At 47.8% G+C, this 15550-nt stretch overlaps 3 protein-coding genes across 24 annotated transcripts in view; 2 read left to right on the top strand and 1 right to left on the bottom strand.

Moving 5' to 3' along the window:
• Positions 1 to 7601, top strand: part of GAL3ST1 (galactose-3-O-sulfotransferase 1) — a 35658-nt gene extending 28057 nt beyond the window's left edge. For 16 of the 19 annotated variants that reach the window (XM_080986340.1, XM_080986330.1, XM_080986334.1 and 13 more), the window contains 2 exons: positions 541 to 674; positions 2508 to 7601. In XM_080986340.1, coding sequence (XP_080842466.1) covers positions 541 to 674; positions 2508 to 3651 — 1278 coding nt within the window. In that variant the 3' untranslated portion in view covers positions 3652 to 7601. Of the gene's footprint in view, positions 1 to 180; positions 392 to 540; positions 675 to 2507 lie in introns of all 19 variants that reach the window. The other 3 variants (XM_080986338.1, XM_080986327.1, XM_080986339.1) reach the window with 1 other exon arrangement.
• Positions 7602 to 9508: 1907 nt separating this feature from the next.
• The window catches only part of LOC308465897 (uncharacterized protein), a 28409-nt gene continuing 22367 nt past the window's right edge, over positions 9509 to 15550 (top strand). The window contains exons 1-4 of one of the 4 annotated variants that reach the window (XM_080986276.1): positions 9509 to 10068; positions 11336 to 11532; positions 13021 to 13136; positions 14469 to 14566. In XM_080986276.1, coding sequence (XP_080842402.1) covers positions 9996 to 10068; positions 11336 to 11532; positions 13021 to 13136; positions 14469 to 14566 — 484 coding nt within the window. In that variant the 5' untranslated portion in view covers positions 9509 to 9995. Of the gene's footprint in view, positions 10069 to 10617; positions 10999 to 11335; positions 11533 to 11723; positions 11979 to 13020; positions 13137 to 14468; positions 14567 to 15550 lie in introns of those variants that run through there. The other 3 variants (XM_080986277.1, XM_080986278.1, XM_080986279.1) reach the window with 3 other exon arrangements.
• CCDC157 (coiled-coil domain containing 157) overlaps positions 10584 to 15550 on the bottom strand; it is a 129872-nt gene continuing 124905 nt past the window's right edge. Inside the window, exon 10 of the mRNA XM_080986274.1 lies at positions 10584 to 10642. Within this exon, the coding sequence (XP_080842400.1) occupies positions 10599 to 10642 (44 nt within the window). The 3' untranslated portion in view covers positions 10584 to 10598. The remainder of the gene's footprint in view (positions 10643 to 15550) is intronic.

Raw genomic sequence — 15550 nt, 5'->3', positions numbered from 1 at the left:
TAATATTATTATTATATCTACGAGGGAATGTGGCCCTCGTTCTGAAAAAGGTTCCTTGCCTCTTCTCTTAATTAACCAAGGCTTGAACCAGGGATTAGGGAACTATAGTTAAGCAATCTGCCTGTGATTACAAGCCTCTTTGGTATCTGTTGGCTCTGACTCTTCTCCCTCCCACTTCAGTACCTGCAAGTTCAAGAGGAAGGTGTTCAGCAGGTGCCGAAGAGGCAACAGAGACGGGAGGGAGAGAATACCAAAGGGGGGCAGCCGCCGCCACACCTACATTGTATGGAATGGACTTCCTGCTAAGATGGTATCTACAGGAAACCCTCAGCAATCAGTTGGGTATATAAGGTGTGAGGGGATCTTTAGCTCAGAGACACCTTCCAGGCAGGTAAATAAAACACTCGAGGTTCAAAGCAGTACCAGTGAAGGGTGTGGTCTGGGGTGAGTTCTGAGGGCCATATGCAAAGAGCTTCTTGTGTTCTTGCTTCTAGTAATCTGCCCATGAATTCACTGCCCTTTTTCTGTTTTCCTTTTCAGGTGATCGCGATGGTGCATCAGGGGAAGAACTGGAAGTCCATGTGTAAGGGCCTCGTCCTGGGGACTCTCCTAACCAGCTTCATGCTGCTGCTATACTCCTATGCCGTCCCACCCTTACAAGTCAGCATGACAGAGTAAGTGAGTCTGGTGCGCATAGGAGAAGACGTGTGGACCAAGAGACCATGAGTGGAACCACAGTCTGTTCTGCTTCCACAGAAAGGCTCTCAGAACAGAATAGATGCACGAAGGAGAGTGAAGGGATTGAGCCCTGATGTGGTAGAATGGACTGTACCACTTCAGGCGGCAGGTGGAGGGGGGGATCTGTTTTCTTTCTTTTGGGGGCATGCAGGATAATTCCCTGCAAGTAGAAAACTTGACATATGTGGGGGCTGGGCAAGAAATGTTATCCTTGATATGCTATCTTTCTGTTTTCAAGGAACCGGGTTTTGTGTGTGGGAGGGTTAATGTTGGAAAGCACTGTACTGGTACAGTCCACTCTGCCACTGGTGAATATGTCCCTCTGGAATCTCCAATGTGGCGTCTGTAGCCTCAAAGCACCCTCGGTCACCCCTCGGTGCCCACCAAGGCCCTCTGCACCTCCCATTTTTTTAGCAAACTACAGTTAAGAAAATGTGGTGAGCATGTATCTCTCTCGCGCCACTCAGAGATTCTAGGGTACCAGGCACACTTACTAAGGTCTGTGTTTCCTTTTAGAATAAGGAGGCACAGTGGAGTCTGTAGTGTTTTTATGATATATGGTTTATTTACACATATATACAACCTGAGCCTACTATGGAGGGGTTCAGAGCATTAGCACCCCAAAAGGGCCCCTATACGTCTCTCATAGGCATAGCAGAGTTGGGTTTGCAAGCAGAGAAATCAGCCATGTTCTCTGTGTCTCTTTGTCACAGCCAGCTCACATAAAGCTCAGACCCCACTTCCTCTCTTTGCCAAACTGCTTGCCAAAATGGCACTTTTTCCTGTGTTTGGTTAAGTCATCCACTTGGAAATCCTAAACCCCTTTCATCTCTGCCCACCAACACACAGCTGAAGGAGGAACCCCTCCTTCATTATATGGTATATCTTCACTCACTGTAACCCTGGAAACTTCCCCCTTCCAACTCTATGATTGACTTTTGCTAAATACCTAGAGCTCAAGGTCTCCTGCCTTGTTGATGGCTTTCTTTATGGGTTAATGGCTCTGCCTTTGCTCCATAATTGCCCATACCCAGGCCTTTCCCTGGTCAGGAAAACAAGTCCAGCCTGTATTTTTACACTGTTGAATTGTTGTTGTTGCTGTTGTTGTTGTTATTTATAAAAAAAATTATACTGCCCTACACCTTCAGGTCTCAGAAAGGTTCAATGTTAAATCCACTGATTAAATTCCAACATTTACTAAAGCCAGGAATTAGGGGTTTGCTTAAATGCTAACCCCTTTACTTAATCCAGAGATTTTAGGGGAGTCTTGCCCCCCACAAACTTAAAACAATATATTTCAGGGGTCGGAGGTCATGGTAAAGAGGTGTATCTTGAGTATATGGTGAAAACTGTTTGATGAAGATACCAGATGCACCTCTGTGGGGAGGGAGTTCCACAATTCAGGGACCACCACAGAGAAAGTCCTCTCCTGGGCCACCATTCTCTGCACTTTGGAGGGTGGCAGAACTATCTCTGCAGATCTTAACACACAAAGATCTTGGTAGTGATGGAGATGGTCTTTCAGATATTTGTGGCCTAGGTGATTTAGGGATTTAAATACTATTAAGAGCATCTTGAACTGGGCCCAGAACACATTGGCAATCAGTTACCTCCTCTAGCAAACCACATTCAACTCCTGAAAATGAATGTCCAGTGGAAACTGGAAGCTAGAGGAAGGTCTGGGACCTTTGCCAAGCATAGTGCAGTCAAGGAGAGCTCCTCATGCATTCCTGGAGAGATCCTCATTGACTACCTTGCTTTCCCCTTAGGGTCCCAATCCCCTACTCGTGCTCTTCCTACCCTTCCCAGGCTCGGCTGCTGGCTTTGGCCAACGGTAGCCACAGTCCACAGAAGTGTCATCCCAAGCTGGACATCATGTTCCTGAAGACCCACAAGACAGCCAGCAGCACCATAATCAACATCCTCTTTCGCTTTGGGGAGAAGCACCGCCTGAAGTTCGCCTTTCCCAGCGGACGCAACGACTTCTACTACCCCTCCTTCTTTGAGCGGAGTCAAGTGCAGGACTACCAGCCTGGCATGTGTTTCAACATCATCTGCAACCACATGCGCTTCCATTATGAGGAAGTGCGCAAGCTGCTACCAGCCGACACCATCTTTGTCACCGTGCTGCGGGACCCCGCCTACCTCTTTGAGTCCTCCTTCCACTATTTTGGGCGCCTCATTCCCATGACCTGGAAGTTGTCAGACGATGATAAGCTGGCCGAATTCCTTCAGGACCCTTGGCGTTACTATGATCCCAATGGATTTGGTGCAAATTACCTCCAGAATCTCCTCTTCTTCGACTTGGGCTATGACAGTGGCATGAATGCCAACAGCCCTCTAGTTGAACAGTACATCCGTGAAGTGGACGAGCGTTTCCACCTGGTCATGCTGGTAGAGTACTTTGACGAGTCATTGGTGCTTCTGAAGGACTTGCTCTGCTGGGAGCTGGAAGACATCATCTACTTCAAGCTCAATGCCCGGAATGATTCCAGCATCTCCAGGCTGACGGACGAGCTCTACCAGAAGGCCACAGCCTGGAATCTCATAGACGCCAAACTCTACCACTACTTCAATGCCACCTTCTGGCGCAAGGTGGAAGCCTACGGGCGTGAGAGGATGGCCAGGGACGTGGCCAGGCTTCAGGAAGAGAATGAGAAGATGAAGAACATCTGCATTGACGGGGGCCGCCCGGTGGACGCCAGCGCCATCCAGGAATCTGGCATGCAACCGTGGCAGCCGTTTGGCAAAAAGACCATCCTGGGCTACAATCTGAAAAAGAGGATCAACAAGAAGCACCGGAAGCTCTGCCGCAAGATGCTAACCCCTGAGATCCAGTACCTGACGGACCTGGGGGCCAACATCTGGGTCACCAAGCTGTGGAGCTGGGTGCGCGAGTTCCTCAAGTGGTAGGGGGGCCGCACAATCCCTGCTCCTGACAAACATGTGCCCCGTCCAAGAGAACAACCAGGTGCTTTCATTTTGGTCCTCCCAACCATCCGCCCCCCTACCCACACTTCTACTTTACCTTAGCTGGTCAGATACGGCTCCTGCTTGCCACCAGCCAATGCTTGAACTAGCCTCAGAATGAAAAGGGACAGCAAGCTTGAGCGGTTCAAAGGAGAGGAATGGCCAAGGCCAAGGGAAGGCACTATCAAATCATCCATTGGGGCCCAGGCTGTGCCAGGAGGGGGATGTTGCAGCACAGGCAAGGGCTGAAGTAGATGGGCCCCCACCACCCCTGGGTGCCATGCAGAGTCCAAACACTTGAGCCGGGCCCACTGTTTCAGCTGAGAGCAGAGCAAGCAGCCGCAGACAAGGGCATCAGGACACCTCTGCCAATTTGCAGCATTTTGCTAACTCTTTAGAGCTCTGATTTTCTTCCTCTTGACTCTCGTTTCAAACTGCTGTGAACAGTGATGGATGAGCTGCCACCACCCTGCTTCCTGTGTCCTCCTGGTTGGGAGAAACTTGGGGGAAGTGGCTGCTTGTTTGTGCTTGTGTGGCTATTCACACATGTATGCATTTGCATGTATTGACAGATGCTCCTTTCTAAAGAAGGGAAGTCAACGCACGTGTAATTGGCTCACATCTGCAGGGATGGACAAAGGATGTGCTGGATGGGCAGCACGTTTCTGAACATGTGCGCGAAGACGCAAATAGTGGACGTCTGTCTATGGGCATATCTATACAACGGACTTAAAACTAGTTAAATCAGGGGTAGCCAACACCTTGCCTCCAGATGTGGTTGGGCTGATAGGGAAATTCTGATGGGGGACGATGGAACCCAACAACATCTGGAGGGCACCACGTTGGCTAACCCCACGTTAAATAGTAATTCCCCTGAGAATCCAGGGCACTGTAATTCTGTGAGAGGGAGGCAGAGACCCTGGTTAGCATCCTCACTGTAGGAGAGAGAGCTCCCAGGGTGGTCACCCTCAGCAGTTAAATCAATAGCCAACTGCTATGCATGTGTAGTGTAGATATTGTCCATGCGGGGGACTGAAACATTACTGCGAACAGATTAACTGTGAATGAGTGTGTGTGTTTGTGTATGTTAATTGCACACGCAAGTTAAGCTCTAACACAAAGGTGGCGTTTCACCCCTGCGTGTTGTTGGCAGTGCACTCCTAAGACTGAAACAGCCCAGTGTCTTTTGCTCCGTGGGGGGGATGATCGAGTGTGTTCCTTTGTGCACTGAAATCTGCCTCTGTTTCAGGATTGCGCAAGCCACAATGCGTGAGAGGCAACAAGAAACTGTGGATTGCACTGACTCACCTGGCAGCGATAGACTGGACAGCAGCCTTTGCCCACCTGGGGCCCTCCAGAGGTTTGGCACCACAGCTCCCATCAGCCCCAGACGGCAACCACTGTCTGGGGCTGATAGGAGTTGTAGTGCAGAAAGAACATCAGGAGGGCCCAGGGTAGGCAAAGGCTGCTGTACAGAGTACATTAATACCAGAATTGACACACTTCCTTTCCTTTTAGTTCTAGGAGAACCATCAAGGGCACCTTCGACTTTCTTAATCCTCTATAGGTGGGGAAAGATCAGCCATGTCCTTAGCAGATCCCTCTTTTAATCACATTCTGGTGCTTACAAATAGCTGCTTTGGAGGTATACAATAAAATGCCCAGTAAAACTGGGACTCGGGTTTGCCAGCAAAGGCTGTTCTTGCCATCTCTCTCTCTCTCTCTCTCTCTCTCTCTCTCTCTGTGTGTGTGTGTGTGTGGTTGGTTTCATCTGCTTATGCTCCTTCTCTTTTGCTCATAAAAACACTTTTAAAAAATTGCTTAGCAGTTTGCAAGAAGTGGGTGGTGGGTGGGTTGTATTGTTTTTTTTAAAGCAGCTTCAGCAATGGGGCTATTAGGACAGAAGGCACCACTAAGTATGTAGCTGAGCAAATGGCATGAGGGTTGAAATGCTCTCCATCCGCTGCCATCGCCAACCCAAGACACTCAAAGCACAGTAAGCAACAAAGAAAAAGGCCACATTCCCACCATACATTTAAAGTGCTATGCTACTACTTTAAACAGTCATGGCTTTCCCCAGGTAATTCTGGCAGCTGTAGTTTGTTGAAGGCCCTGTTAGGAGACCCCTATTCCTCCTTGCAAAACTACAATTTCCAGAGCTCTCTTTGAAGAACGATTTATTGTTAAACCATGCTGAGAACTGTGGCTCTGGAATTGGGAATAGGGGGTCTCCTATCAACTCCTAGAATTCTTTGGGTGAAGCCATGCCTGTTTAAAATAGTATCATAACGCTTTAAATGTATGGTGCGAAGGTGACCAACCCAAAAGTGCCATGTCGCCCTAAACCCTCAGCCTCACGTGAGCAAAGGCTCTTGGGGAACATAAAACTATAGACCCTCTTGACGTATAGCTGGAAGACCTCAGGACTGCACGCCATACATACAAAGCACGTTCAACATTTAAAGCACATGGCTTCCTGCAAAGAAGTAGTTTCTCCCCTATAGAGCTACAATTCCCAGCGCCCTTAACAAACTACAGTTCCCATGATTCTTGAGGGGGGGGAGCCATGTGCTTTAAATGTATGGTGTGTTTACAGTGTCAGTTAAAGGTCCTTGGGAGCTGAGTCATTTCAGACTGAGTGCTCCTCATCAACTCAGGTTGAATTCTCCACCCTGGAACACTACCTAGACAAACCCAATCTGTGCCGATGTACCTCTTTCTGCGATTATGGAGGCCTGGGACTCCGGCTGTGTACACACCACACATTGCAAGCACACGGCTTCCCCCAAAGAATCCTGGGGACCATAGTTTACCTATAACGGAGCCATTATTCCCAGCCCCCTGAACAAACTACCGTTTCCAGGATTCTTTTGAGAAAGCGCTGTGATTTCAATGTATGATGTGTGGATGTGACCCTTGTCATCATCTTCATCGCCCAGCAGAGCCATTTTCCAGACACCTCTGTGGGGTTGGTCCACAGGATGCAGAATGTCGCTTGCTGTCTTCCTCCAAACTTCCACCGTCCCTGCCAGAGCTAATGTCCTCGCTGGTTGGAGGGTCCTGGAGTTTCTCTCCTCAAAGAGGAGGTGTCAGCCCTGACAAGCAACGGGATCTGATGAGGACTAGTGTGCTTACAGGGAGGGCTCTACTCAAAATGCGAGAGAGGAATGGTGGGAGGGAGGAGGCTTCCCAGTTGCTGCTTCTCACTGCAACAAAAAAACAAAACCAAACCCAGGAGAGGCGTCTGCCAACACACCATACATTTAAAGCACATGGCTTCCCCCAAAGAATTCTGGGAGCTGTAGATTACCCTTCGTAGTTCCCAGCACCCTTAACAACGTCCAGTTCCCAGAATTCTTTGGGAGAAGTCATGTGCTTTAAATGTGCACAAGTGAGTATTTCCACCACAAAGGAGTTGCTTAGGAACTGGGTGGTGCTAAAAGGCAACCAAAATGTGGGGAGTGTACTCAGAAGGGTACGGTGAGGGAGATCCTTTTGGGGCTCCCCCCTTTGCCCCATGTATGACTTCAGGGACAGCCAAGGTGGGGCCCTCCAGAAGCCATTGAACTTCAGCTGCTACCAGCACCTGCAGCCAGCAACCGTTAGGGATGATGGGAGTTGTAGACCAGTAACTCAAGGGCACCCTGTTGGCTACTGCTGGTCCTACTGTGACTGATAACAATAGTTCAGAACAGCATCACTTCCTGTCGGTTCCATCACAGCTCTCTCTCGCTCTCTCTGTGTATATATACCTACAAACACACACCATTAACTCAGTATAGATGTCTAATGTTCTCCACTTGTAAAGATGAGAAATTTTAAAAATCACTATAATTTTGTAAAATAATTATAATGTAAGGCTGTTTATAATACAAAGGTCTTTGAGCTGTTCAGACTCTTGATTCCTTTTTCCCCACTTGTAGTGGTGGCGTGAGCTGGGGTGGGTTGGGGGGTGGGGGTGGCGAAGGACCATGGCTCAGCGGTCCTGTCTGAAACCTTGGAGAGCTGCTGCCAGTCAGTGTAGACAATACTGAGCAGGATGGACCAATGAACTGACTCGGTATGAGGCAGCCTATGTGACACCAGCTAGCGAAGGAATTGCAGAGCAGTGTTTCTGGAGCTCAGCAGAGCCTATCTAGAGACATCATCACAGGAGAACCTCCCAATGGACAACTGTGTCCCATGAGAATCAGGACACTAACAGGCAATTTTTCATTTGGGGGGTGGGATTCAATCACATACTGGCGATTTCAGGGTGCACAACTGATGTTGAATTGGTGCTCTTCCACAATCAACCTGTCTCTTCGCCCCACCCATCAAAACGAATGTGTTGTGCTAAGGAAGGCAATGGGGAAAGGCACTGCAAAGTGCAGGACAATATTTGCTTGCTGTACCATCATCTAACCTCCCCATGCACAAATCAAAACAAATGTTTCATAACTAGCCAACATAATCTTGCTGCAAACTTTTTGCAAGTAAATCAGGTTGAACGCTCGATAAACAATTTGTTGAGAAGCAACCCCAGTTGCTTAGGGGAGGTCCATTTGAATTTTCTGCCTCAGGCACCAAATTGCATTGCGCTGGCTCTGAGCAGCAGAGGAGGATGAGCAGAGACTGCTGGGTCAAGGGGGTGGATCAATGGGGAGAGTGGATCCACCCCATTCATATATTTAAAACACATCATCCAACACACATTTAAAGCACAGGATGTTCTTCTGTACATTAAGATTCAAAAGCCCGTATAAAATATGCAAAGGCCCAGGTGACAGTCCTAATGCATGCCATATGATCGCAAGCCTTTCCACCCAGAAGTCATTCCTGCTGTGTTCCAGGCAGCTTACTCTCAAGTTAGTGCACTTACAATGGTGGCTTTATTAGGATTCAAAGTCTGCAGAACTCAGTGGTACATAAAATGTGTTGACCAGCTGAGTCCTCCGCCACGACTCCTCATCTGTATAAAGGCCTGTATTTGCATATGTTTGCAGTTAAGTATGAAATGAGAATTAAAAGCACCTCTGAGCACATGTAGAGAGCCTTTCTCTCCTCAGAGAGTAACTGCAGGCTCCTTGCTACTTACCACACATGCAGAATTAAAGAGCAAGGCTTTTACACAGGTCTGGGCCTCTGGCACCTACACAACCCCTCAGTTTTCCTTGAGAACACAATAATCTATCTGGGAGTGAAGCTTCTCCAAGATGATAGCTTACGGGGGTGTTTTGTACACCACCCAGAAATTCAAACCAGCCTTTCACCACTGCTAGAGTTGCCAACTGACCAGGCGGGGGGGGGAGAGCACGAAGTTTGCTCTGTGCTTTTAATGCTGCTGTTGTGCTGTGAATATTGTTAGATGACCCACACGGAGATAAGTGTCATCAGCTGCTAACATCTGCACATCAGACTATTGCTAAAGACACAGTTACAGTGGCTGGTGGAAAAAGCTGGTGATTCTAAACAGCTCTGTATGGGCTGAAAGTATATTGCCCAGTTTTACTTGCTTTTATCATTGCAATAGTTTTATCTCTTTTTGTAATAACTGTATATATTACATTGGGACCTTATGCTGAAGAGTGGACAAGGAAGTTTATAATAAATAAAACAGATAATGCCATTGCTGTAACCATTGGGTCGTCCTTCCCTTTAACAGGTTGCATCTCTCTCACCCCTTTGGGTAGATACATGTTCCCAGCCCACCCCCATTAAAGCAGGTACATGGTGATAAAACTCAACAGTGCTTTTCTAGCAGAACAGACCCAAAACGGGCTGTTTGCAATAAGAAAAGTGATTGTGGAGGGGGAAACAACATTTTACATCTGGTGTGCTCCCTCCACCGGTTTGGGAAATGGTATGTCCACACGATTAACCACAATCCACATCAATCCTAGATGTGTTTTGTTGTTTTAAATGAAATGTGCTACATTTTGATGCATTCCTCCCCAAACCCAAATCCGGCTGAATTGGAAAAAGTTAGCTGCATTTTAAGCCTGTACATAGACTAAGACTAACCGTTTGATGGGGTGGCATCCAGCTTTTGCACACACAAACACTCCGCCAACAGAAGAGCTCAGATGCCCTTTTATCACCAGTGTCTTCAGCGATTACCTCTGGGGAAGGTTGCTCCCTTCCTGATGGAGAGGGAGGCTGATCAAAAGGAATCCTCAGCACCTGTGCCCTGGGAAAGTAGCTCAAGCCGCCCCCAGAAGGTGGGAGCAGGTATAAACAGGTGCTTCAGAGTAAGCTGAAAGGCTGGTGTCTACCTTCTTTCTGAACTGGAAGCCGAGAGCGTCAATATGCGGTTGCAGAAGAGGAGCTTGGTGGCATTTGCCTGGAGTTTGGTGGTTGCTTCTGCTGCTGCTCAGAGTGGTAAATTGCATCATCTTTTCTCCTGCAAATTGCATTTCTCTCCTTGCATTGGGAAGGGCTGCTGGGCTTGCATCTCCTTTGCTGTGGGTTTTGAGGCTTGAGGGGGTGACCATGGGTATCTCTTCTTACTCTCTGCCCTCTACAAGACTCTGAGGGAGGCTTATGTTGAAAACAATAGGGCTGAGGCCCTCCAGTGGCCAATGTGGGCTGAGAAGGCACTTGAACCCAGAACTGCCCCTCTCCTAGCCTTGCATCTAGACCTGTTTCGTTCCTGCATTTCAAAATATCGTTATGGCATTACTATTGCATTTATACCCTATCTACAAAAGTACACAGGGCAGCTTACCTAAAATCTATAAACCAATACAGTGGTACCTCAGGTTAAGTACTTAATTCATTCCAGAGGTCCATACTTAACCTGAAACTGTTCTTAACCCGTTCTCAGCACCACTTTAGCTAATGGGGCCTCCCACCGCTGCCGCTGCACGATTTCTGTTCTCATCCTGAAGCAAAGTTCTTAACCTGAAGCACTATTTCTGGGTTAGCAGAGTCTGTAACCTGAAGCGTATGTAACCTGAGGTACCACTGTATTTGAAAAGCAACATCCACATTTTTTGGGGTGGGGTGCACATTACAAAATAAGGAGCCCTATGGGATTGTGTGCTTTGTTTATTCTCTGGCTCAAATTTTTCCTGCCAGCCTTAACCAGATGAGAGGAACCTTAGACTCGGGGCCCAGATCTGGCTCTCCAAACCTCTCTGTCTGGCCCTTGGAACTCTTACCAGGCCACACCCCTTCACTGGCCCTGCTTTGTACCCTCCTTGAGTGGTTCTTGCGCGGCTGGAATTTGTCCTTGAACACCAGTAATGCCCCTTGCTTGCCCAGAGGCGGGTATGCAAGTGTGTGTAGAAGTTAAATTACTGCACAAAGGTAACATCCGCATCAATTGCCCCACTCACTTTTGCCTCCACACTTGCCCACTACTGGCATATGGCCCCCAGAAGGGTATCTACGAGGAAATGTGGCCCTCGTTCTGAAAAAGGTTCCTTGCCTCTTCTCTTAGCCAAGGCTTGAAACCAGGGTCTGGGGCTGTTTCCGGCAGTTAGGAGGAGGAGTCTCATCAGCCTTCACTGTGGTTAGCACTGATGCAACAAGGAACTGTGGTTAAGAGTAGCGGCGTAGAGGCCCAGCTCCTTCCTACAATCTGCCTGTGATTACAAGCCTTTTAGGTATCTGTCGGCTCTGACTCTTCTCCCTCCCCCTGCAGTACCTGCAACTTCCATGCCCTATAAATGCAACAGGACCAGCATCCATTTAGTGGTCAAGATGGACCCTTGGGACACAGGTCTCAGGCTGGAACCGCAATATCTGCACCTCGGCCGCTGCTCCCCTTCCTTTGAGGACAACCGGCAGGGCTTCTTCCACTTCCAGTACCACTTTAAGGAATGTGGCTTTGCACGGCTGGTGAGTGTTCTGAGGGGCCAGGATTTTGCAGGCTGCTGTGGTGACTTGCTGGTCACTCAGGAGGCGGCTGAAGAATGTTGCTCGTAGGGCGGAAGGTAGGGAGCCCAACAGTAGGTGGCACCAAAGCCAATGTCAGAATGAGTTAACAAATTCTTGTTTTGTGCTCCTTCTCCTCCTTTTCCCTCGTGAATTCTAAAAAGGCAGCACTGAGAATAAGGAGGCGGAAGGGGAACTCCAAGTCAGCCTCTGGGACTAGCTGTGAGCAAGAAGGCAGGCTGGTGGGAGCTGGCTGAGGACAGACTGAGGTTGGTGGGGCAAAGCCCCCTTTGTCCTAATGGACCAGCCTCCATTGAGTGAACTGCAGGACTGTTCCTCATTGAGGTTTGGAGAGAAATGCTCTGAAGCTTCTCTGTGTCTCAGGAACTGAAGCGGGCTCCCATTTCAAGGTAGGCACAGTGGTACCTCAGGCTAAGTACTTAATTTGTTCCGGAGGTCCGTTCTTAACCTGAAACTGTTCTTAACCCGAAGCACCATTTTAGCTAATGGGGCCTCCCGCTGCTGCTGCCGCGCCGCCACCGCACAATTTCTGTTCTCATCCTGAAGCAAAGTTCTTAACCTGAGGTACTATTTCTGGGTTAGCGGAGTCTGTAACCTGAAGCACATGTAACCGAAGGTACCATTGTATATTACTTCCATAGTAAAAGCCTGTCGTCTATGCATTGCCAAAAAGAGGAAATGGGGGGGGAGGGCCTCGAAGGGCGAACATTTGAGTAATAAATTTTGCATATGCATATTGTTGTATAAGAACAACAATAATAAATAATAATTTATTATTTGTACCCCACCCATCTGGCTGGGTTTCCAGTGGAATATTAAAAACGCGATAAGACATCAAACATTACAAACTTCCCTAAACAGGGAATTATCATTTATTTCATCTTTGAATTACTTTCCACGAGGCATTGATTTGCAATACAATAACCTATATTAAACAGTTTAAAACAATTGCATACCTAAAAATTACAAAATGGGCTGCATTAAAATAAATTTATATATCTAGATGCAAAGTCAGAAATTTCGACAACTGACTTCTCTTTCATGCCATACGTTTAAGCATCACATTTCCACTTTAAATAGTCATTGCTTCCCCTAAAGAATTTTGGGAGCTGTAGTTTATTAAGGGTGCTGGGAGTTGTGAAGAGACCCCCTATTCCCCCTCGCAGAACTACAATTCACCGAGTTCCCTGGGAAGAGAGGTTGAGCTGAAAGCCATTCTAGCTATTGTAGCTCTGAGAGGGGAATTTGGGGGGAGGTGGGGTCTCCTAGCAACTCTTGGCACCCTTCATGAACTACAGCTCCCAGAATTTTTAGGGGAAGCCACGATTGCTTAAAGTGGTATGATGCTGCTTTCAAGGTATGGTGTGAATGTGGACTTTGGCTGAGCATCCATTATCTGGATGCTAACGTATCAGTTTTTTATTCTTGCAGATCTGTGGCGCAATGGTAGAGTATTCTAGTAGCCTGGTCTACAGGCCACCCTCCACCCGGTCCGATCTCTACAGCAGGAGCCCTTTCATGGAGAGGATTAACTGTACCAATTATGAGTAAGCACTGCATGTGTGGACATGGGAAAGGCAATTTGGGGTGAAGAGGATGGATGCCAGAAGTGGAGCTGAAGTTGTGAATCCAAACACGTCTCTGTTAAGAGTTCAGCTGCGGGAGAAAAGTTCCTGTAAATTCTTTTTTTCTTTTGCAGCAGAAATCTGCTAAGGATATACAGTCTGATATCTGCAAAAGCCACCAGGAAAGTTTCCTGTTGGTGTAACGCAGCATTCTTAAGGCAGCAAATCGATTTTTTAAAAAAAGATTCTCATATAGTAGTTCTTAAAAGCATGCGGGTTACTTCCTTGGAGCAGGAGGGGGGACAAATTAATAATAATTAATAATAATAAATATATTATTTCTACCCTGTCCATCTGGTTGGGTTTCCCAAGCCACTCTGGGCGGCTTCCAACCAAAGACTAAAAATAAATTAAAACATCAATCATTAAAAACTTCCCTTAACAGGGCTGCCTTCAGATGTCTTCTAAATGTCATATAGTTGTTTATTTCCTTGACATCTGATGGGAGGGTGTTCCACAGGGCAGGCGCCACCACCGAGAAGGCCCTCTGCCTGGTTCCCTCTAACCTCACTTCTCGAAGGGAGGGAACTGCCAGAAGGCCCTCGGAGCTGGACCTCAGTGACTTGAGGCTGCCATCTTATACACAGTTAGCTGGGATTGGAGGGCGCCAGGGGAAGGGTGACTTGGGGCATGTTTGGAAGATTTCTCAGAATGGTAGAGTTGTCAGGGTCCCCTGCAATGCAGGAATCGCAGCTAAATAATCCCTGACAGAAGACCATCCTGTCTCTGTTTTAAAACCTCCAAGAGAGTCCACCAGCTTCTGAGGTACAGTGGTACCTCGGGTTAAGTACTTAATTCGTTCTGGAGGTCTGTTCTTAACCTGAAACTGTTCTTAACCTGAAGCACCACTTTAGCTAATGGGGCCTCCTGCTGCTGCCGCTGCATGATTTCTGTTCTCATCTTGAAGCAAAGTTCTTAACCCGAGGTAATATTTCTGGGTTAGCGGAGTCTGTAACCTGAAGCGTCTGTAACCCGAGGTACCAGTAACCCGAGGTACCACTGTAGTTCCAGTCCGCTGTTTGAACAGTTCTTAACCTCAGAAAGTTCTTCCTAATGTTTAATTAAAATATGCAAGTGAATTGTAAGGCTCCCACGCTCTCTCCAACCTCATGAAAATAAGCCCAGTTGCGCTGCAACTTGGAACTTCGAAGTGGTGAATGCACAGCGCCCATCTCGTCGCTTCACTCCCCTAGTCCGCATTGAGGTGGCTCGCTGTAACACTCGCAAGGAGAGACTGACTCTCTTCTCTTCCAGCGCAGGGCGCTTGACGACTCCTCCTCCACAAGTGACAACGGTCACCGGCCATCTTTCTGCTTCCAGTGGACTAATGTTCACCGGCACTTTAATGAATGGTAAGCAACAGGATCCAGCTGGGTGGGGTGGGGGTGGGGAGGCTCACAGTAGGCGGAGCTAGATGCATTGATAGGTGGAGCCAATGATAGGCGCAGCCTCCTAATTCCAGTGGCATGTGTGATCGAACTGTGATAATTCTGCCTGGTTGCTGGATGGAGAAGTATAATATTCTCTGGGAGGCATCTGGTTAAATTTTACTTGGAGCAGGCACACTGAAATTAACAGACCTAACTTAGACCCCCTCTGCATTATATACATTTAGAGCAGTATCGTACCACTTTAAACAGCCGTGGCTTCTCCCAGAGAGTTCAGGGAACTAGTTCAGCATGCTGAGAGTTAGGAAGGACCTTCATTCCCCCCCCCCCCCGAACTACAGTTTCCAAGAGTTCCCTGGGAAGAGAAGATGATTGTTCAACAAGCCTGAGAATTGTAGCTCTGGGAGGGAAACAGGAGTCCCCAAATTACGCCTGGCACCTTTAACAAACTACAGCTCCCAAGATTCTTTGGAGGAAACAATTGCCTTTTAAAGTGGAGAGTCGGTGTGGTGCAAAGTTGGAGTCTGGTTAGAGTGCCTGACCAGGACCTGAGAGACCAGGCTGTGAATCCTCACTTGGCCGTGAGTCTCACTGGGTGACCCTGGGCCAGTCTCTGCCTAAATGCAATGTAATAATAATAATTAATAATAATAATAATAATAATTTAATTTATATCCCGCCCTCCCCAGCCGAAGCCAGGCTCAGTGCAGCTAACAACAGTAAAATAATACAGCATTGTAAAATCAATTCATTATAAAATCAGTTCAAATCAAATTAATGGCAACCATTGGGCTAGAGTTCTGTGAGGATTACCAAAGGAGGGGGTCAGGCTGTGCCTTGGCCAAAGGCCTGGTGGAACAGCTCTGTCTTGCAGGCCCTGAGAAAAGATGTCAAGTCCCACAGGGCCCTAGTCTCTTGTGACAGAGTGTTCCACCAGATCGGACCCAC

This window comes from Podarcis pityusensis (assembly GCF_964106645.2).
Source record: "Podarcis pityusensis genome assembly, chromosome: 16".
In the NCBI taxonomy this organism is placed as follows: Eukaryota; Metazoa; Chordata; class Lepidosauria; order Squamata; family Lacertidae; genus Podarcis; species Podarcis pityusensis.
The sequence above is the reverse complement of the archived record's forward strand: the minus strand, read 5'-3'. Positions and strand labels throughout refer to the sequence as shown.